This window comes from Armigeres subalbatus, chromosome 2 (assembly GCF_024139115.2).
Source record: "Armigeres subalbatus isolate Guangzhou_Male chromosome 2, GZ_Asu_2, whole genome shotgun sequence".
NCBI lineage: Eukaryota > Metazoa > Arthropoda > Insecta > Diptera > Culicidae > Armigeres > Armigeres subalbatus.
The window spans coordinates 394,737,459-394,761,297 of NC_085140.1; the positions used below are offsets into that span (position 1 = coordinate 394,737,459).

Below are 23,839 nucleotides of genomic sequence, written 5' to 3' on the forward strand. Positions count from 1 at the left end.
ATATTGATGATTCACGTCAAATATTGTATACATTTGGGCTATATCCCGCATGTAATTACGCTAATAATGGCGTTCCATTTATGTGCATGATGTTTAGCGTAAATTTCAGTGGATTTTTCTATCTGTGTAGTTCAATGTCTTTGTTTTCACTCGTTCGGGCGATTCACGGTTATCTTCATTTTGCTTTTATTTGTTTTTCGTTGTTTTTTTTTCTTTTCGGTCAAACCTTTTTCAGTTGAGCATCCGACCTACATTCAAAACATTTCGTTTTGATTACATCGTAATGGATCCTTGCTTTGCAATAGTTGAAATACAGTTTTCTGGGGTATCCTCCTCGACGTCTGTATAGATTCCACATGTATGTACCTGTAAACATGTCCAGCTTGAGCTCGGCTAGGCAGCGTTCTTCTACGATTTGTTTGACCATTCTAATTTTAGCGAGCACAGAAGATAATACAGTATCGGAGATCTGCGATGACAAATCGAACACTCGCACATAACGCTAAAATTCTCTCGCAACGGACATATGAACCAACACTTCTTTGCCGTTGGCATACGTGAAAGGAAGCACTTCTTTATTGTTCTCAAAACAAAGCTTCATAGCTGCTTCGGTCTTAAAGCGTATAAATACTTACTTCTCGTCTGAAATTTTCAAATGATCTCCCTTTAGCGCTTTGACAAAACGAGTCATGCGTGATAAAGGTGGTTGATCATCATCCTCCACAATAAAAGAAATGGCAAAGTACCTTTTACCGTCGTTTCACTGCACATTTGGACAGTGGACACAGAATAATGCAGCAAAAACAACCGCATGAGGGAGCCAATGCATCTATTCACAACGAGATATGATTGTACACTGAGAAGTAGTTCTTGCAAATATTTTTTTTAACAACACAAACGAAAGATCAGCTAGGTTTTTTTTTCTTCCGTGAAGAATCAGTTTTGTGACTTTTATCTTTAAAAGGTGTGTGTTCGAATGTCAGAAACATACAATTTTACATTATTTTCACCTTACATACCTGGATACCTGGTTGGCAACAGCGTCGATTCACCTATGCCTGGCGTATTGTAGAGCTCCATAATCGTCGGTCTTGGGCTATGTTCCTCCAGTTTCCCCGAACGTTCAGGGTCCCCAGGTCCGATTCCACCACGTGCAGCGTGCAACGTCATTGTCACATGTCACAAGCGTTTCTTCAACGACTTCAAACACATCCCCATCAAGCACTAGCTCAGCACCAACACCACTAGGTCTTCCTCTATCTCTACCTGCCACCATGCACTTTGTCTTGGTAGGGGTAATGGTTAAGCCCATTCTCACCGTCTCCCTTTTTAGTAGAACAAAAACCTCCACTACTGCTCTGCGATCGATCCCAATAAGGTCGATGTCGTCCCAGGAGCATATGCGACCATGTGATGATAGTGCCGTTCCTCTGCACGCCAGATCTCCTAATAGCGCCTTCGAGTGCAATGTTGTACAATAAATTCGAAAGTGCATCACCCTGTTTTAATCCGTCTAAGGTCACAAACGAGGTTGACATTTCGTCTGCAATCCGAATACTTGAATTCGAGCCATCCAGCGTTGCACGTATCAGTCTAATCAGTTTCGCCAGAAAACCATGTTCGGACATTATCTGCACAGCTCATTTCTTTTCACTGAATCGTACCCTGCTTTGAAATCAATGAACAGATGGTGAGTCTGCAAGTTGTACTCTTGGAATTTATCAAGGATCATCCGCAGGCAAAACATCTGATTCGTCGTTGATCGGCCCTCACGAAAACCTGCCTGGTATTCGCTGGTATTCGACTCCTCAACTGCCGTAATCTGAAAAAGTGACGTATGCGCCATTTTACAACATACATGTTTTCCATTTTTCTGTTAAAGAGTACGATGAGTACTGCTCGTTAACACCATTTTTGGAAAATGGCGTATATGTCACTTTGTCAAATTACGGCAGTCAAGCGGTCTCAGTCTGCTAAACAGGATACGCGACAGTATTTTGTACGCCGTGTTCAGAAGGGTGACCCCTCTGTAATTGGCACACTCTAGTCTGTGCCCTTTCTTATAGATTGGGCATATTAGGCCATCTAACCAGACGACAGGCAGTTCTTCATCCTCCCATATTTTCTGGATAATGTGGTGGATTGATTGATACAGCTGCTCACTTCCGTGTTTGAGAACCTCGACCGGGATCTCGTACTTCCCAGCAGCTTTACTGTTTTTCAGCTCGTTTAGAGCCTACTTAATCTGTGCCGGAGACGAGCCAGCCTCGGGCTGAAAGTCTCCTTAATAAAGACACAAAAAAAAAGCCTACTTAACCTCGTCCAGCGTTGGTGGTTCCACAGCTTGACCGTCGCCGACTGTGTCCATCCTGCTCCTTACTACACCTTCATTTTCACCGTTCAACACATCTTCGAAGTGCTCCTTCCACCTATCTGCCACCATAGTCTTGTTGCCTTTTTTTCTGCGTTAGATTCGTTTCTCTTCTGCCCTTGCTACACTGTACCGCTCTCTGTTGGAACGGGTACGAGCCACTGGCATTCGACCAAAGACTAATTAAGACGTTCATGTCCCATACAAGAGCCCACTTTATAGCGCTCATGAAGTACTAGAGTAGAAAATTGAACAACCGCATTATGTTATGTATCACCTTGATTCAAATACGGCGCTTAGTACTTAGTACTACTTCATATGTTGCTACGGCGACTTGCCAAATGTTATGTAAATCATAACAACGGAAAACAATCAGTTCATGGAATCAGTTTTTAAACACAACGCAAATTATTTCGTCTGTAAACAATCTCTCCCTTTCAATAGGTTATACGGATGCTGTTCCTGGCTTTGGCCTGGTTCCTGAGGATTATCCGACAGTCAGCTGAGTTTGTCTTTGAGTCCTGAAGCTTCTGAAGATTATTTTTGTCGAAAATCTAAACCATTTCATTTTTTAGGGTCTCAAATGTGAATATGGCAAGTGCCAATAATTAGTGTTCATTTTGAATATTTGAATGGAACTTGTAATGTCTGTCAGCACTCCATAATCCATCATTGCTCAAATATGATGGCGAATGTTCGCTATGTGTGTAGGAGAATACGGTAACGGTAGCAGATACTCCCTATGATGTTTCGTGTGCTAGAGTTCCAGATCGTGCTCACTGAAGATTGGATCGGATAAATTCCTTTTAATCATTTAATCTGTATCTTTAATCATTTTAGGCTGACCTTGGCTACAATCTGTTGACCAGAAAAGTCAATCTAATTTTGAAGAAATAAAATAATAAATTATCAAGAAGTTGAGAACAGTAGAATTTGCGGAAGTCTCACAACTCGCTCTGATCTCAGACACTTATCCGAGCATATAAGGCATGTCTGAGTCTGCCCGTCTGTATCTTATTTTAAAATAGTTTTAGTTCTTGTAATATCAGTTACACGGAATCGTTATTTAATTGTTGTATGTATATAGTTTCGTTCATAAATTTCCGAAAGTCTCTGTACACCGTTTCATATAGTTTACCCACTCAATCGTTTCGTAAAACCGTCGTTGTTCTAGTAAATCCATAGTCAGAAAATTATTCGATAGATCTGTAACAAATCTGTATCTGTATCAAATCTGTATCAAATCAATTGCAATCTACTCCTTTGACGTCCTCACGTCTGTGGAGTGGACGTCCTGACGTCCCTAACTAGCTCACCTTGTAGTTCTCTCAGGGTCGACTAACTTCCTGCTTAAGGGGCACACGCAACCTCCCAGGTAGACGAAACAACGAAGAATAGCTTCAGAAATAGCACAGGGATAGCTTCCGTAATTGAAAAGACGGACAAGTACATTCTATTTCATTTTGTTTTTATTTAAAGTTAAATCGTGGGTTAGAGTTAAATGTTAGTGACGTTGCGGCCGATCGGTGTAGGTGGGGCCCATGGGTGGCATGCTACAGGTAGGGTAGGTGGTCGTTCAAACATACCTTTTCCGGGGTGGTGGAAGGGGGTGGTCCCTACCGGAGTCTTAGCGAGGGTTCCTTTGCGGTGCTGGATCGATGCTCATGGAGGACCGGAGAAGCCTCTCCGTTCAGAAGGTCATGGAGCGAAGAAAGGCGATCTACGTCACCCGGATGGCGACACTGGGCTGGTACTAGGGCCTTCGGGCGGCCTCCGCTTGAGGGTCTTTCCTTCGGTTGTCGATTCGCTCCGGATGGAAGTTTCGATGGTGACTGATGTTCCGGCTTGGGCGTGTCGAGCCTGCTCCAACACCCTTCGGTCGATCGGGACGATGACGAGCGATCCTCGGCGCACGGAGCAGTCTATAGAAGAACCGGTTTGTTCACAGCTGGCGTCGCCTGGCTAAAAACCTCGTGTTGGCTGATGACTGACTTTGAGGTTACCTGTGGCGCTGCTTGCTTTTCGGCCGCTTGCCGACCAAAAGGAATCCACAAGTTGGCGTGTGGCTTCCTTTGCTGCTAAGGGGATCGTTTTGAGCTCCTTTGCACTCCTGCTGGGGTGGTACACGCTTCTTGCTACCAGCGACTTGTTGGCGCAGGACCGACTGGTGGGAAAGGTGGCGGTCTTCCACAGCTTCACTACTAGCCAAGCGGGCTCAAAATCCTCAAAACTTTGCTGTTTTACACCGCGTGCCTGGTGACCTCTGTTTCGGCCCTTGACAATCGGGGTCCTCACTCTTTTCCGGATATACGTCGGCGGCTAGATCGTGATCTTGGATCTCGAGAAATCTTCACGCGGCAAGTTTCTAGTTTCGACCTCTTCTGCTTGCTGGCCTAGCGTCGACTACCACGCTCCTTCATTCTTTTTTCTTTTCCACCTTTCTACCCCTATCCCGTTTCTTCATACGTGTTTTTCTCCTTCGGTTGTCAATTCGCTCCGGATGTATTGCTTTTTCGCCGTCGACGCATTGGAGATGTGAACCAGTGGCGTTAGTCGAGTACACGGTCAAGCCGGAATAGCCAAATAACTATTTTAGTTATGTGCCTATTCGCTAACTTAGGTGCTTCATGCAAAGCCTCATAATATTTTGTTTTTAGTGTTTGGTTAATAAGACGTACCGTTTAGTGCATTCTGACGGATAATCATTGAAAATTGTTATCGTCTGTAACAAATTTTAATTCGATGAGCCAACTATTACCAATTCAGGTCTGCCGTAGAGTAGCCATATGGGCCAAACACAATTGATACGTTTGCATGCGTTTTGACAGTTTTACCATGAGAAAACTGTCAAAACGCACGCAAACGTATCAATTGTGTGTTGGCCCAATAGTATGTATGATCAGTTGTAGCACTGACTCTGAAAAGAAAAGACAGATTCAAAAACTGCTCCTTCTAAACAACCCTACAATTTTCTGGTTTTCCAGTAATGGAATAGTAAATAGTCGCCAGATCATCATAACAGGAAGACATATTGCGAAGCATCACTTGTCGTAACTGTGGAGGGGGAATCATTCGATTTGAACCATTAAGCCGCAGATATGAGAGTTCCACATTACAATAGTTGTGACCTGGAGTCTGAACTAGCTTCGACCTAAAAACCCCTTGAATCCTCTTTTGGGCGGAGTATAGTGATCTGTCATATATTTCGTCGGTATAACACATAGGAAGCGCGAAAATGCGCCTCATTAATCACATTACTGGACGTAATCGTTGTAAAACTGGAGCACAAACAATTCACGCTGCCTCCCTCAGGAGTTTGTTTCAGTGACTCTGAGGGCTTCGTAGATGACATGTTCCTCACCCTTACAATAGTTTATAGTTATGCTTTGTGATTTACTCCTTTTATCATGCCATTTACTATAGCTAATATATGAGGTTTCTCAAATTGGTTTCTACGGAAATCCAACCGGTTTTTCCAGTATTAATAAACCACTAGTGCATTTCGCTTAATTTTTTTATTCGGATATCCTAGATTCGGATTTGCTCAGAATATATTTACCAAAACAAACAAACGGTTTCGTTCCAAACATTGGCTTGTTGCCATAGGCTACTGCATTGCAAAGTTGATGTAAGCAAAGGTATTCATCAAGATGTCAAATATGGGTACCGAGGGAACGATTGCGGTACTAGAAGTAGTCCCTCCGAGGAGCTCGACAGTGACGTCTTAATTAGTCTTTGATTCGACTCCTAGCAAAATTTTTCTCGTCCGTCACTCGCTGGCACTCCCAAATCAATCAAACCAAACATTTCGTTGGCGTCGCTGTGCAGTGCCTAACACACCCTGCGCTGTTGTAGTCACAGCTTCGTGGATATTTTCCCACAATCTGTTGACGTCGCCAGATCTGGTGGCATCTCCTATCCGCTCGTCCAGCTTCTGGTGGCACTGTTCAGCAACTCCTTCAACTGACAAGCGTTGAATATTGAAACACATCGTTCTGTTGTTTCGTAAATTCGTGACGCTGGAGAGTCGCGCCCGAATTTGTGCAACCACAAGGTAGTGATCCGAGTCGATCTTCGGACCTCTGAAGGACCTTACATCTATAACATCCAAGAAATGTCGTCCGTCGACCAGCACGTGGTCTATCTGTGAGCAAGTGTCTCCACTCGGATGTTGCCAGGTGTGTTTGCGGATATTCTTATGTGCGGCCAAGGTTACAAGTCGCAGACCATTATCGTTGGTAGCGGAATGAAGGCTTTCCGTACCAATGACAAGGTGAAAGAAACTTTCTCTTCCAATCACCTAACTCCGGCGCAAAATGGGTGACGTAAAACGTGACGGTCATTAGAGTGAAGAGGAGCGGGCCATTTGGCATAAAATCATTTAGCATATCGCCATTTGACATAACGATCATTTGGCAAAACGTATATTTGGCATTATTCTAAACAGCGTCTAAAGTGATGGCATAATTTTGTTTTGTATTCACCAAATTAGTTGTTTTACTAAGTGGTTCTGAAAAAAAAACCTTAAATTGTAAATACCGGTTGATCAATTGATAATAATATTGAAACAATATCGTTTCGTAGAAAGCATGCATTAGCAGGGTAAAAAATTCATGTTAATTGTTCTCGCCATTGGATTCATGCACTCTTCGTCTAAATTCTTGTAACATGATGTTTCGTCGTAGGATCGCGATCGATGAATAGAGCTTTCGTTAGTATTAGGAAGTGAAAGATGGTCGACGCTTTGGAGGAAATTTGTAGGTTGAAGCGGATGGATCGATAATTTCGTTTGCTGATTTCTACAGAGGGTTTTGTTGCTTAGGCTGTCTTCATAATTTCCAACGCGGGTGTCCAATGACCTGATGACCAATGTATTTATTGACCTTCCAGAATTCAACGATCCTTTGCATTCATAACAATACTCCATAGTGAAGATACAGGGTGTTCAATAAGTTCGAATACACTTTCAAAAAATGTTTCAAAAATAAGATTAAATTATTTCTTTTCCCGGTTGCATTTCATTAGAAGCAGTGTTGTCCTACACTCAGTGCGAAAAATTCTGCTCTTTGATTTTACTCCATCTAAACGATTTTATAATCTTAGTTAAGTAAATGTAACTAATAGAGGGATATTTGAATTTTCTAAATGTCATGTCAAACTATTGAAAAAATGCACACCAGAGCCTCAGGAGCGCGCGCACTGAAAATACACTGGAGTGTTTTCACTGGAGTGTATTTTCAGCGCGCGCTCCTGTTGCTCTGGCGTGCATTTTTTTGACAGTTTGACATGACATTTAGAAAATTCAAATATCCTTCTATTAGTTACACTTACTTAGTTAAGACTGTAAAATCGTTTAGATGGAGTAAAATCAAAGAGCAGATTTTTTCGCACTGAGTGTAGGACAATACCAGGCATTTCAATATCATCTGAGCACAGGATATTATCTTTGCTTCTACAAAGATATTATCCCTAATCAAAGAGCACTCTGGAAAGATATTATCATTTGAGCATTTGATGATGATCCTGATAGCCAGCGCGGTTCGGGATTTGTTCACGTTGCGAGGGCGTTGCTACAACAAAAGCAGTGAAAAAATGTTTCTCCATGGCGATCATTGCACTTTGTTTACTGAGCAGATAGATAACTAAGATCGATATCTCTTCATATCATCAGTATCTTTGCTCAGAAGATCGAATGATAAGATAACTTGCAATGCCTGGACAATACTGATTGGAAGTATTGTTTATAAGGAACGTTTGTAACATTTCTTTAGGAATGACTTCTATTTTGTACTTCTTCACGAGCTTCAAACGTTTCTAAAACCCATCGCAAGCGGCACGCATGGTCTGCACGGGCATTTCGTTCCAGATTTTGAGAATTACGTCTTGAACTGGTCCAAGTTACTGACCTTGTATTCGTACAGCTTCAACATAATAAAGGACCAAACAAAAAAGTTAAGAGGGTTCAAATCCGGGAAGCTGGGAGGTCGCAATGATTTGTCCAAAAAGTCGATGAAATTATCCCAATATTAGGCCAAAATCGCAATTTCCGCGTATAAAGGGTTATCGTCCTATTGGAACACGTAGGGCTTATCTCCGTCTTATTACCGGGCCACTGGGGGCATCAATTGTCCTCAAAACCTCAGTTTTGTAGTACCGTCAACTGGGGGGAAGATGATCATTGAGGTGAAGATGATCATTTGATGTGTCAGTCAAAAGTGCCAATTTTTTTTATGAAACGGTAGTCACCAACATTCTCCGTTCAAGTAATGTTACCGCTAGGTAGAAATCCGAGTTTTTCGATTATAATCATGAAAATATATTTTGTGGAAGAAAGAGAGAAATAGTCATAAATGACGCTATTTTCGTTTCAAATATTGACTTCTTAGACTTCTTTACGTAGTAAATTCAACATTCATACAAATAACCTAGTGTTTTTTGACTACTAGGTCATAATTGTTTTAGTAGAGCTGTCTTGATCAACTTTACCCCCAAACCAGACTATTCAAAAAATGTGTGGTAATTTAAATTATTTTAATAAATGCGAACGCATTTCAGAAAACTAAAGTTGTTGATTATTGCAACGTATAGCAGTACATGTTTTGAAGATATTTGTTTCGATTTAAAATGTAAACACACATTGTTATTGCATGTTTTATCTTAAAAATGATCATCTTCTCCTCAGTTGACGGTACACCGCAATGATTTTGACCTTCAAAAACGGCTAGTTATGATGCCCCAATCCATTTTCAACGCGCGTAATAAACAAACAACAAGTGACAGAATGTCAACACCACACACATCCGAGAGCGTATATATACCGCTAACGCTGACACCAATACTAATATAGAATATGTACATTGGGCTTACAAACACAATGATCAAACATTTGTATTCGAACTTATTGAACACCCTGTAAGTACTAAAAGAAACGAAACTACCGTGGAAGCGTGATACTGGAAGTTGTGAGGACTGTGGATATGATGGTCGCCACTTTGTCTACTCTCCATTTCACATCCCTGACAGACTTAATGAATATGGTTATTTGCATCGTTAAGCCGAATGAAAAATAAAAATAGCTTAATGAAAAAAATGAACATAACATGACTACACAGGATTTTGTTTTTACACGATTTTTTTTCGCTCGTATTTTTGATCGTGTGACTTCAATTTGCCACCAATCTCTTCGCAACATGTTTCAAAAAATCCAGAATAAATCAAAGAAAAATCTCATGATAATTAATATGAGTTGAACATTTAGGATGAGTGGAAAATTGAGAAAATGTAAATCGTGTAAAAACAGAATCCAGTGTAATTTAAAAAAAAAAAAATTATAGCAGTATATCTACTGACCTTACACAATCTCATCTGCCAATAATTGATCGAGAACTATCGACCATTTTACCTATTGTAATGTCATGGTACTTATTCTTCTTCGCACAATATTTTCAAACACAATTTCATATTGTCATAAATGTTTATGTGTGTCTTCTTCAACAAGTTGCGCATGTCGATCATTTCACAGCATATTAGACTTTCCGTCATAGTTACTCTCGTCGTAAAAGGAAATCTCGTTAAAAGGTTTTCCTCCACTACCATTTCTTTGCGCGATATCATTTTAAAAATTGCCACTCGCCGCAACCTTTCAGTTTACTTCATACTTCTTTATGAGTGCTCTCATGTCCGTTTCTCAGAAACCCTATCAGAAAGCGCAATGTTGCTGTAGCTGACTGCTCTGCTGTGGGGACTTCTTTGCGCGTTTGACCACCGATCATGGGCCGGAGTTGGACGTTGTCGTCGTCGTCGTCGTCGTCGCCGTAGTGCCATACGCTGTGTAGCAAACTACCTCTTCAAAGCATACGGAAGAGGTGGCGGCCTTCAAGCGAGGGAAAAGAGGAAACTTTTAGCTACACCACAACGTGAGAGGCATAAAGTGCAGTCCAATTATCTGCGCTGGATTATACGTCTCTGCAGCAACGATGACAACGACGACAGCCAGCAGATTACCTTCCGCTTTGCCTCCCCCTACAAGTTAGCTCAAGTGGAGGAACTCTTAATGCTTTCTTGCAAAATACTTCAGCAATGATGGTGACCCTTTATCGAGTATGAAGAGCGAAGAAGAAAAAAAAAATGCCCGACTCGAACTGGATTAAAAGGCTTATCGGCCACGTAAAGCCAAAAGGAATTTGCGCTGCTGACATTTTTTTAATGCTCTTATCATTTACGTAACAGAACTGTTTCCAACGAACGAAAAAGAACGGTGATGGTGAACGGAATTATTATGAAACGAAACGAATTATAATGAGTACTTCAAACGCATAATCATACTTTGAAACTATAGTTAACAAGTTATCGTTTGTAACATAGTTCTCAAACTTCCGGTACAACTTACGAGTTTTTACATCCGTTTAATTTACAATTTCATTGACGTGACTAGGATAGATCTTGGCTGCTAAAGAAAGCATTTAATTCGAATCAGTACCAAACAGTAGTGTATGGATCATATAAGAGCACCACCAGTACAATTTTAAAATGTCTGCGTGAGGTACCAAAACTGGAGATTTTTGCTTTAATTCTGATGTCAATCAATCTTTAGTGTGGATCAAGTTTTCATGTACTTCTCTTTCTTCATTCCAGTGGCCTACCTCAACCTGGGGACATCACTAATAGCGCTCGGGCGGTGCCAGGAAGCGGCCAGTGTGCTGCGAGAGGGCTCCAAATTGGACGGCGTTGGACTGCGCGATCGGGCAGCCCATGACAACGCCCGGATAAGTGCCCTGCTGCAGCTCGGAAACCTTTATGCGGATCAGGGTAAACTACAACGTGCCCTGGCGGTGTACCGTGAGGCGTTGCACATCCTGCCCGATCGCTATCCACCGCAGGTGAGTTATTGCTTTTTACTAGAGTGGTTTCAGTGTGGGCTGAAAGCGGAAAAATAAGCGAAAAAGGGAAATTCACTTACCGACCATCACTTCATAACGAACAAACGGGCCTGGTTCGAGTCAAAAATTAAATTTCATCCACTTATCACCCTGAGTTATTTGTTCTGCTCTTGTGTTCACTCCGTTGGTATCCATTTATCGTTATTACCGGTTCCACTTTTATTCGCATTGCTCCGGAAGAATCGTGTACTGAGTCGATACTTCCTAATCCAATATCTGACCAAACATTTTATCGACAGAGCAGCGTAGGCTGTGCGATACCCACGCTTTACAAATCGAAACGGTTTTTGATTCTCAACACAGTGTACTGCCCATTTGGGTATCTTAAATTACAATTATCGTAAAAAACGGTTTCAAAAGTTACTAAGTCAATAGATTCTAGAGAAAACAACAGCATTGGAAGGTTTTATTCCACTATTATCAAGGGCCACAAAATGCTGTAATGTGCAAAGAATACTGATGACTAGTTTGAGAATGAATGTTCATAAAAATCATGCTTTTTCCTACATTTTTTTTTTCATGTAAATAGCTTCATCAAACACAAGCAAAACAATGACTCACAGTTTATTAAAGTTTGACAAAAACCTTGCACACCCTATAATGCAGTGGTAAAAATCATGGAAGGGCATGCCACAGATTGGCTTTCATCATCTCTTTCAGCTAGCTCGTTAACTTTCCGGTCTACGGTTACCACCCTGCCTAAGCATTTCCTTCTCAAACTGTGCTACGCTATTTAACACTTTCCCCGTAGAGCAGAGGTGGCAAACACGCTGACCGACCAGCCACCTCTCACAACAGAATGAGGTGTGACTATAGAGTTCTCGGGAATCACCACTACGGACCGGTGGCCACGCCGTCGTCGTTGTCGGTGGCATCGGTTTTATTGCCAACCCGTCCAGTTCGCAGCAGAACATCGACATCGACAGGACGACGATGGAACCTATAAATAGGATATTTTATTGGTCCGCTGTTAACGGAGCGCGCGCGGCTGCTATTCGACCAGCAGAGACCGGCAACATGCAGCGTGCCATTTTCGCTATCATGTTGTTTAGTTTTACTAGCGAAAGGACAATTTCTTTTCGTCGTTTGCTTTTATTTTATTTCGCTTACTACGTGTATGGGGAGGAATAAGCTTTTTCACCTTTTCCCTGAACGGCCAAATCCGCTCTCGAGCCTTTCGTTGCTAATTTTTACGGTAATCAAATTGTCGTTTACGACGGTAGAATGGGCACGGATAAATGGATTTTCGGTGTAATACCGTTTCGGCAGGTTGTTTGAACGTTTTGTATTACTTGTATAGTTGATAGCAATGCGTTTGTCGAAGAATTGATGTAGGATTCGATACGAATCAAGGCGGTATGAGGTTCACAAACCCACGTTTACTTTGCTTATGTCTAGGCATACAAAATTCCTAGAAATTCTTCGGAATATTCTCGAGAAAATATTTGAAAATTCGTCAAAAAAATTTCAGATTTTACTTGGGACGTTTTGTGATTTTTTTTTTTTTGATATCTCGAATTAATTTCAACAAATTCAGAATTAGAATTTCTTCGATGGATCTTCGTGATTTTCTAGAAAAAAAAATTGTTTGAAATTTCTTCGGGAAACTCTTCGAAATTTTTTTCTTGTATTTTCCTCAGGAAATTCTCAGAAAACCTCCTTGGGATTATTTTAATATAAATTTGAAACATAATATTATCGAAAAATTCTTCGAAATTTGCATTGAAAATTATTTACAAATAAATTGGGAATTCTTTAGGATTTGGTTCGGGAAATTCTTTAGCTAACTTTTTGGAAATTGTTTTGAAATTTCATGGGACATTTTTTTTAATTTCCCGGTGACATTCTTTGGAATTTATTTTAAAAAAACTTTCGGGAAATTCTTTGAAATTTCTTAAGAAAATTCTAAGCGACTACATTCGACTGCTTTTCCTCACTAATTAATTCCAAATTTGCTTTGAAATTCTTTGGAATTTCCTCGGGAAATTCTTTGGAATTTCCTCGGGAAATTCTTTGGAATTTCCTCGGGAAATTCTTTGGAATTTCCTCGGGAAATTCTTTGGAATTTCCTCGGGAAATTCTTTGGAATTTCCTCGGGAAATTCTTTGGAATTTCCATAAGAAATTCTTTAGAAATTCCACAGGAAATTCTTTGGAATTTCTTTGGGAAATTATTTGGAATTTCCTCGGGAAATTCGTTGGAATTTCCTCGGGAAATTCGTTGGAATTTCCTCGGGAAATTCGTTGGAATTTCCTCGGGAAATTCGTTGGAATTTCCTCGGGAAATTCGTTGGAATTTCCTCGGGAAATTCGTTTGGAATTTCCTCGAAATTCTTTGGAATTTCTCGAAATTCTTTTGAATTTCCTCGAAATACTTTGGAATTTCCTCGGAAAACTCTTTGAAATTTCCTCGAAATTCTTTGGAAATTCCTCGAAAAATTCTTTGGAATTTACACAGGAAATACTTTGGAATTTCCACAGGAAATTGTTTGGAATTTTCTCGAAAAATTCTTCGAATTTCCTCGGAAAATTCTTTGGAATTTCCTCGGGAAATTCTTTGGAAATTCCTCGGGAAATTCTTTGGAATTTCCTCGGGAAATTCTTTGGAATTTCCTCGGGAAATTCTTTGGAATTTCCTCGGGAAATTCTTTGGAATTTCCTCGGGAAATTCTTTGGAATTTCCTCGGGAAATTCTTTGGAAATTCCTCGGGAAATTCTTTGGAATTTCCTCGAGAATTTTTTTGGAGTTTCCTCGGGAAATTCTTTGAAATTTCTTCGGGAAATTCTTTGGAATATCTTCGGGTAACTCTATGAATTTCCTCGGGAAATTCTTTACAATTTCCTTGGGATATTCTTTGGAATTTCCTCGGGAAAATCTCTGGAAATTCCTCGGGAAATTCTTTGGAAATTCCTCGGGAAATTCTTTGGAATTTCTTCGGGAAATTCTTTGGAATTTCCTCGGGAAATTCTTTAGAATTTCCTCGGGAATTTCTTCAGGAAATTATTTGAAATTTGCTCGGAAAATTCTTTGGAGTTTCCTCGGAAAATTCTTTGGAATTTCCTCGAGAATTTTTTTGGAGTTTCCTCGGGAAATTCTTTGAAATTTCTTCGGGAAATTTTTTAGAATATCTTCGGGTAACTCTATGAATTTCCTCGGGAAATTCTTTACAATTTCCTTGGGATATTCTTTGGAATTTCCTCGGGAAAATCTCTGGAAATTCCTCGGGAAATTCTTTGGAAATTCCTCGGGAAATTCTTTGGAATTTCTTCGGGAAATTCTTTGGAATTTGCTCGGGAAATTCTTTAGAATTTCCTCGGGAATTTCTTCAGGAAATTATTTGAAATTTGCTCGGGAAATTCTTTGGAGTTTCCTCGGAAAATTCTTTGGAATTTCCTCGGGAAATTCTTTGGAAATTCCTCGGGAAATTCTTTGGAATTTCTTCGGGAAATTCTTTTTAATTTGCTCGGGAAATTCTTTAGGAATTTCCTCGGGAAATTTTTTGGAATTTCCTCGGGAAATTCTTTGGAATTTCCTCGGGAAATTCTTTGGAATTTCCTCGGGAAATTCTTTGGAATTTCCTCAGGAAATTCTTTGGAATTTCCTCGGGAAATTCTGTGGAATTTCCTCGAAATTCTTTTGAATTTCTCGAAATTCTTTGAAATTTCTCGAAATTCTTTGGAATTTCCTCAGGAAATTCTTTGGAATTTCCTCGAAATTCTTTGAATTTCCTCGAAATTCTTTGAATTTCTCGAAATTCTTTGGAATTTCCTCGAAATTCTTTGAATTTCCTCAGGAAATTTTTGGAATTTCCTCGAAATTCTTTGGAATTTCCTCGAAATTCTTTGGAATTTCCTCGAAATTCTTTGAATTTCCTCGAAATTCTTTGAATTTCCTCGAAATTCTTTTGAATTTCCTCGAAATTCTTTGGAATTTCCTCGAAATTCTTTGAATTTCCTCGAAATTCTGGAATTTCCTCAGAAATTCTTTGAATTTCCTCGAAATTCTTTGGAATTTCCTCGGAAATTCTTTGGAATTTCCTCGAAATTCTGGAATTTCCTCGAAATTCTTTGGAATTTCCTCGAAATTCTTTGGAATTTCCTCGAAATTCTTTGGAATTTCCTCGAAATTCTTTGGAATTCCTCGAAATTCTTTGAATTTCCTCGAAATTCTTTGGAATTTCCTCGAAATTCTTTGGAATTTCCTCAGGAAATTCTTTGAATTTCCTCGGAAATTCTTTGGAATTTCCTCGAAATTCTTTGGAATTTCCTCGAAATTCTTTGAATTTCCTCGAAATTCTTTGAATTTCCTCGAAATTCTTTGGAATTTCCTCGAAATTCTTTGAATTTCCTCGAAATTCTTTTGAATTTCCTCGAAATTCTTTGGAATTTCCTCAGGAAATTCTTTGGAATTTCCTCGAAATTCTTTGGAATTTCCTCGAAATTCTTTGGAATTTCCTCGAAATTCTTTGGAATTTCCTCAGGAAATTCTTTGGAATTTCCTCGAAATTCTTTGAATTTCTCGGGAAATTCTTTGAATTTCCTCGAAATTCTTTGAATTCTCGAAATTCTTTGGAATTTCCTCGAAATTCTTTGAATTTCCTCGAAATTCTTTGAATTTCCTCGAAATTCTTGAATTTCCTCGAAATTCTTTGGAATTTCCTCAGGAAATTCTTTGGAATTTCCTCGAAATTCTTTTGAATTTCCTCGAAATTCTTTGGAATTTCCTCGAAATTCTTTGGAATTTCCTCAGGAAATTCTTTGAATTTCTCAGGAAATTCTTTGGAATTTCCTCAGGAAATTCTTTGGAATTTCCTCGAAATTCTTTGAAGAATTCTCGATTCTTTGGAATTTCCTCAGGAAATTCTTTGAATTTCCTCAGGAAATTCTTTGGAATTTCCTCGAAATTCTTTGAATTTCCTCAGGAAATTCTTTGGAATTCCTCGAAATTCTTTGGAATTTCCTCGAAATTCTTTGAATTTCCTCGAAATTCTTTGGAATTTCCTCGGAAATTCTTTGGAATTTCCTCAGGAAATTCTTTGAATTCCTCGAAATTCTTTGAAATTTCCTCGGAAATTCTTTGGAATTTCCTCGGGAAATTCTTTGGAATTTCCTCGGGAAATTCTTTGGAATTTCCTCGGGAAATTCTTTGGAATTTCCTCGGGAAATTCTTTGGAATTTCTTCGGGAAATTCTTTGGAATTTCCTTGGGAAATTCTTTGGAATTTCCTTGGGAAATTCTTTGGAATTTCCTCGGGAATTTTTTTGGAATTTCCTTCGGAAATTCTTTGAAAATTCCTCGGGAAATTCTTTGGAATTTCTTCGGGAAATTCTTTGGAATTTCCTCGGAAAATTCTTTGGAATTTCCTTGGGAAATTCTTTGGAATTTTCCCGTGAAATTCTTCGGAATTTTCTCGGGAACTTTTTGGAATTTTCTTGGGAAATTCTTTGAAATTTTCTCTGGAAATTCTTTGAAATTTTCTCGGGAAATTCTTTGGAATTTTCTCGGGAAATTCTTAGGAATTTCCTCGGGAATGTTCTTCGAAATTTTCTCGGGAAATTCTTTGGAATTTCTTCAGGAAATTCTTTGGAATTTCCTCGGGAAAACTGTTTGGAAATTTCTCGGAAAAATTCTTTGGAATTTCCTCAGGAATTGTTTTGGATTTGTTTCGGTGAATTCTTTGGAAAGAACTTTCCGAACAAATTCCTCTATACTTCCTCGGGAAAATCTTCTGAATTTCCTTGTAAAATTCTTCGGAATTTTTTCCGGGAAATTCTTTGAAATTTCCATGGGAAATTTTAATAATTGGATTTTTATTATAATGGAATTTTCCCGGGAATTTAGCATTTAAAATGTTTGAAAATTGATTTTTTCCCCCTAAATCAACAAATGTATTGATATAAAATACTCGGAAATATATTTCCGATGACGTTTTCTTTTGTCATAAGACGAGTTTGTACAATCCCATTGAATTCCACAATTAATTGTAATTTATTCAAGTTGAGTACTTGAGTACGAGACACTGAAGACGGCCTTATTGTTGAGGTCAAAATACGTATCTGTCAAGATACAATCAAGTGGTAGAATTCAATAGGATTGTACAAACTCGTCTTATGACAAGTGAAGAAATTCCACTAAAAAGCTCAAAATAATTTTCTTATCAAAATGACTTTTTCGTGTTTTTCAAATCAGCTCAAATTTTTGGAGGACACTCAGAGGATCAGATAAGCGTTGTGGAGCAAAATCGTTTTTGTTAACCACCCTAATATGTATGTACGTCACTCAATATGAACGTCAGTTTTAATAAAAATGCACCACACCGAATGATATCCATATGCAAAGCATTTATTTTCAATTGAAGTCCACTCCGACCAAGCCGAGCGAGGGAAGCGTGGGCTTGAAATTAGTTTTCGACATCGGCATATGGCTGACTCATATTTTTCGCTCCACCAGCTTTGTGATGCCATATTTGCGGGGTGCCAACTGCCAGATCAAAAATCCTATAACCGTGCATTCCAGAAGGACCATGATTGCCATCCCGCTCGGCACCTTCCTCCCAGCAGAACTGATACGTGTCGTTCAAAATCCTGGAGACCGGCCCTACAAACGGAGGAAATAATATGTTGCAATTTTATAAATGTTGAAATATGAGCAATAGAGAGCAGAAGTTTGGCTTTCCTTCGGCTGGAAAAAATAAATGTTCGTTTCCACAGTTGTGGCTCCCACAATACGAGATGAATAATCAATTGTCGAATTCTGAAAATTTTAGCCAAATCGGATGTGTCACAAATGGCAGCCACCTTTGATAACGAGGAAATGTCTCTCAAGAAAAGTCTAATCTGAAATTTAATTTCAAAGAACACAACTCTGCATTCTACCTATAAAACAGCCAATAACTAATCGAAAGTTCTTCTCACACAAAAGCAAAAGACATGGGTTTGATCCAAGGGGCAACTAACTCTAAACTTTCGTCAGTATCCAGAAATATAACAAATACTAGCGAAAAACTTTGAAGTATCTACGGTAAAATGATCGAAGAGCCCTGGTTGGGATAGCATAAAACACAACGTCACCCAGTCGATACAGTCCACCCAGTTTTACAATACATGATTTCTGTCTCCATAAAAATTCTTAAAAAATCACTAAACAACTATTTCTATTACTATAACTTTTTAAGCAATCTTTGAGGCCCACGTTTTGGTTTGATGACATTAGAAATAAAAAATGTGGTTTGAAAGTTTTCTAGAATCTGTAGAAGGTAGAAACCAGGTGTTTCCAACACGGGGGAGCACTGTGTTTCATCAGCTAACTAACAAGCGTCATAACAACCGAACTAGCAACCGTTTCATTATTTGATGAAAATCATGGATACCAGAAATATCACGAAATACTATTGCGGGACAATGAGTAATATTATCGCAAAGTTTAGAGTTTCTTGCCCCTTGGTTTGATCCGTAACAACTTTTATTTCTCCATATCAAGCTAAGCCAGGGCTAAGTCTACTGTTAATTGATAAATTAATTATTATTCCTTGAGAATATGAATGCTAAGAAACAGTCAAGATTTACCTACAACAAAAAGTTATGTTAACACTTGACCTTAAGTTAAATATGTTTCACTGGAATACAGTTTCAAAATATTTTTGCGAATAAGAAATCGTGCAACAATTAAATCGTCAAATGGGAACAAAGTTATTGTAGAGAACAAACTTCGTGTCTTCAAGTTACTCCTAAGTCATTATTTTTATTGTCTTGAAGAAAGCGAACACAGTTATTTAAAATCATAATCTTCATCAGTCGAAGTTGAACCGCAAAACTCGAAGCCGGTCTGTGCGTGTAAGCGGTTTGGGCAGAAACGATTCGCGTTTTTCACCGGTCGGAGATGAAACCATTTTTTTGATGTGCAACGTTCATCCGGTTTGGTTTTACGATGTCAGAGTCTGGATGAGGACCGTTCCGAATCGCAAGGATGCGATGGATGGATGAGCGTGCAATAGTGGAAATTCGTTCCTACGGAACGTGGCATATGCATGCGAATCGAGTACGGCGTCGGTGGTGGGCGCCAGTGGTTCGAGTGGAGTGGAATACAATTTACCAGATTCCGGTACGGTTGGATGGATTAATATTATGGAATAGCATGATATATGGAATGATATTCTTGTACTCCGAGCCATCCGGAGCGAAAAGCTAGCGCAAGTCAGCAAACTTATTTCATATAGGATGCACATTTGGATGTACAAGCTCGTGGCGTCGTTCGTTTGTCCCTCCTGCTAAAAATGCTCGCCTCTAAAGCACGCTCCCACACCGCCAGCAATTCGGCAAGATGTTATGGGAAAACAATCTGTTCGTACAGGAAAATTTCCCTCGTTTGCGTCCCATGCAAAAGCAGCAGCAGCGCTACCCTTGAAAGGGGGCCCACAACTAGTTGCCCAGAAAAACGAATGAACGGTGACGATGAGGACGACAGCGCAGCAAGATGGATTGCGCCATGAAAATTAGATACGAGATAGCCCGGAATTTAATATATCTCCTACAGCCCGGTCTGACACTTTCGTTATGGAATCGTCGACACCGTCTCAACCGGACACAATGGTGGCCAAACTCATGCCCCGAGCTGTAGAGAAGTGGAATGCAAAATGCCATTTTGTTATTCAAATAACGAGTAAAATTTCGAGTGTTTGTCAATGTGTGAGATGGGTAAGAATTTTTGGTGAATGCGTTGATACTAATTCTTGGGTTTGAACAATCTCTACTTTGTGGCATTTATCAGAATGGTGAAATGAAATCACCATTCGTTATGTTTTCTGAAATGTTTTAACAAAGATGTGCTGTACGATTGCTTTTGATGGAATCATATTTTCCATAGCAACTAAAGGCGTTATTTGTACACATTCAGTATTTTATAAGATCTTTCAATACTGCCTCTCTAGTCTGACAAGCTGTTTCGTATTCCAATTATATGGTTTGTCATAAATGTGAGTCTTTTCCATCTAATCTTCGAAAGTCATTCACGAATCTTGCCAAATTCTATTGCAAAATTGAAAGCTTCGCCGATTCATTCGGGACAATTTGCAGAATGGTATGTTATGAAAGGGGGCCACCTTAGCCGTGAGGTAAGACGCGCGGCCGGCTACAAAGCAAGACCATGCTGAGTGTGGCTGGGTTCGATTCCCGGTGCCAGTCTAGGCAATTTTCGGATTGGAAATTTTCTCGACTTCCCTGGGCATAAAAGTATCATCGTGTTAGCCTCACGATATACGAATGCAAAAATGGTAACTGCGCTGCGAGGCGGCTCTGTCCCAGTGTGGGGATGTAATGCCATTAAGAAGAAGAAGGTTATGAAATAGGACTACCGCTCCTGGACTTCATCTCATAGCTCTTATGTTCATCCCTTAAGAAACAAGCAATCAAAAGGAATAGGAATGTTAGCAAAAAGAAGCGACGTAATTGGTGCTGTAATTCTTTGTTTCGCGATGAGATTAATATATGCTCAGTTAGATGAAAAGTGGAACAGTTCCCCTATGTCTCCTACGAATGTCCGAGCAAGAATACATTTCTCGTGCTCAGAATCATAAGGGCGCAACTGCACTGATCGATTTCTCTTCATCGAATTTTCAGTGAATTGCGGCAGTTTCCCAAGGATTGTATGGCTTGATGTGATACAAGATGATTGCATCTTGCACCAAAATCAACGGCTGTAGCAGTAGAAGAGTTGTTTCAAAAGTATAAGATTCCTAATGTCGTTCGTTCCTGTACGCGTGACTAACATTTAGATTATTTCGATTGGGCAGCCAAAGTACCGGTACTACAAGTGTCAAACCGATGTTGGTGATGAAACCAAACAAGCACTGCAACATAATGCATGATTTATAGCCAATCATCTGAATTGAAAGTGTTGTTAAAGCATAATTTGGCTAAATAATTTAAATAACTACAGCATCACTAGCGTTCTAGTACTTATGCTTATACCTTCACGATTCATCCAGAGTGACCCGGATTTTGCATAAAGGGTTTGGTCGGTACCTTAAACGTCAAATTTATTGTTTGGTTTGCTTGTTTTCGAGTATGAAAGTTGGGTTGCTGTAATGAAAAACCTGGACATCTGAAACATGTAGTACCGTCCTGAACAAGATATGTTTTGTTTTTGTTAAATATCTTGGCTGTGCATTTGCACAGCACATGTTTCTAAATGCTAAAGATTGATATGAAATTTGCGAAAAAGAATCCACGTGTCTTGGAGGGACTAGAACCCTCAACCTCCTACGTATGTTGATCACAGGATTTGAAGTGCCATTAGCAATCTTATACTTATGCATTCATAACAAGACAGTTCAATAGAAACAGAATAGAAGTGGTGCCATAAAAGTATTTCACAAACCTTGGGCTGCTACTGCTACTAAGAATCCGAAAACCTTTAAAAATGGAATATATATTATAGAAACATGAAACGAAAAAAAGAAATATTTACCAACCAACTCCATAAAATTGCTTTCTCAGAGTTATTTTTATTCTCCAGTAGCTTTACTCTTTGATTTTTATATTTCTACCCTCATCTTTGGTGTCGGTCAACTGACTTGGTTATGAAATTTTCTTTTCTCTAAGATACTACTTTTTACGCATTAAGAATTCCGTTTTCGTACACTAAAAACGTGAAAAATACTTTCAACAAATGATTGAAAAGTACGCATATTTTGATGTATAAGCAATATTCTCAAATGTGATTGAAAAGTACTCTTAAAATTAGTATTCTGAAGTTACCGTGAGCCACCAAAATATCAATCAAAGCAATTTTGTGGCGATTCGCCGTCACCTCATATCGCAAGGCAGACAGAAGTTATAGTTTTCCAGAAGACTCCCATTTGTCTATTGACATGATACGCTCCATAATCCTCAAAACATTGTATACAATTTCACGTTTAAATTTCAAAGAATTTTCCGTGGAAACCAAGAACTGCTAAAAATTTCATAGTGGATCCCGTTGAAATCCTTTTTATTTTAGTTTTATTCATTTTACTAGTCGACCCGGCAGACGTTGTCCTGCATAGTAGGCGAAAATGCGCGTTGTGAACTGCATATGCGAAAATTCCATACGAATCTTAACTTTAGTTTTTTACAATCTACTCAACTTTACTTGTGATTTTCACATGATGAAATATTATATAAACCCGTCGGAAACTATAACGAACGTAACTGCTGAAGGAATGAAGAAAATCCATCCAGCCGTTTTCGAGTTATGCGGATACGAACACAGACCATTTCATTTTTATTATATAGAAGATAGGCTCGAAGCGCCATTAGACATTTCAGAACCGAAACTAAGTATAATTAGGTATAGAACATTATTTAGAGCTTTTACGTGCTGTTTTCTTTGGCCGTAGCTTCATAGAGCTTGATGTTGTGAACTGTGCCCGCACACCTCTGACTTGATTTGCCCTTTTTTGGTAGTGCGTCGATCATATCCGGAAGATTTGAAATATTTTCTCTGAAGTTCTCCAGCCCTAGCTGTTCTGCAGCTTGGTCAATCACCTTCAAACGTTGCTCTTCCGCATATTCTCTTAAAACAGAAACTTTTGTTATCATTTTGTCCTGTAACGATGAATATTTCCGAACGACCCGAACCCGAACCCGAAATCTGAAACCAGACACCTGGGAAGGCGAACTTACAACTCCCGACCCACTAAAACCAACTCCTACGGTCCGCAAATAAGCAATACTTCGATGGAGGGCTGCTTAAGGTCACTCCTCACGGAATCCAAGTTTCAAAGTGCTCGCGTTTTCGGGGGCACACCACTCGATACGGAAGCAACGCACAACTGTCATTTTTATTATTTCACGCATGCTGCAATGCAGCAAAGCTAAATCAATAAAAATGACAGTTGTGCGCCGCCTCCGTATCGAGTGGTGTGCCCCCGAAAACGCGAGCATTTTGAAACGTGGATTCCGTGAGGAGTGACCTTAACGACGCCTTTGCCAGTTCCCTATGCACCTCAGTACACAACACAGCAGTGAGAGCTTGATTTCAAATCGACTTCTATAAAAACATTCTTCATGCCTGCCGTATCCTAACGGAACTAACAATTCTATGCTTTCGCCTCTAATTCTATCATGAACATGTACTTTCTCATTTTCCGACCTAATAACCGTTTCGGCAAAATGGAAATTAGCTTGTTGTCTAGCATTAGCATTAGCATTAGCATTGTTACGGTGTAATTCGTAGATTGGACACTAGTGATACTCATGTTTTACTTTTGAGATCCTTATCTTGAATGCAATCAGAAATCAAGAAGGGGAGTGGTCCTTGATTCCAGTCTTAAACAAAAATAACAAAAGCATGAGGATTACTACTCCTGGTCACCCCCATCTTCACCGTAACTAGGGAGAGGAAGGAAGTGTTGATGTAGTACTTACTTAACGAGAGGCCATCGACTTAGCAACACCCTCATAAGTACCACGGAGTTGGATAATGAGGAAGGTATTCGTTGGGTCAGGATTTGCCTGTAGCTGGCAATGTAACCGTGGTAGATCTTACCTCGT

General features: G+C 39.5%; 1 protein-coding gene across 3 annotated transcripts in view; it reads left to right on the top strand.

Moving 5' to 3' along the window:
- LOC134213214 (protein O-mannosyl-transferase TMTC2-like) overlaps window positions 1-23,839 on the top strand; it is a 759,458-nt gene that overhangs the window by 683,825 nt on the left and 51,794 nt on the right. For all 3 annotated transcript variants that reach the window (XM_062691957.1, XM_062691956.1, XM_062691958.1), the window contains exon 8: window positions 11,006-11,250. In XM_062691957.1, coding sequence (XP_062547941.1) covers window positions 11,006-11,250 — 245 coding nt within the window. The remainder of the gene's footprint in view (window positions 1-11,005; window positions 11,251-23,839) is intronic.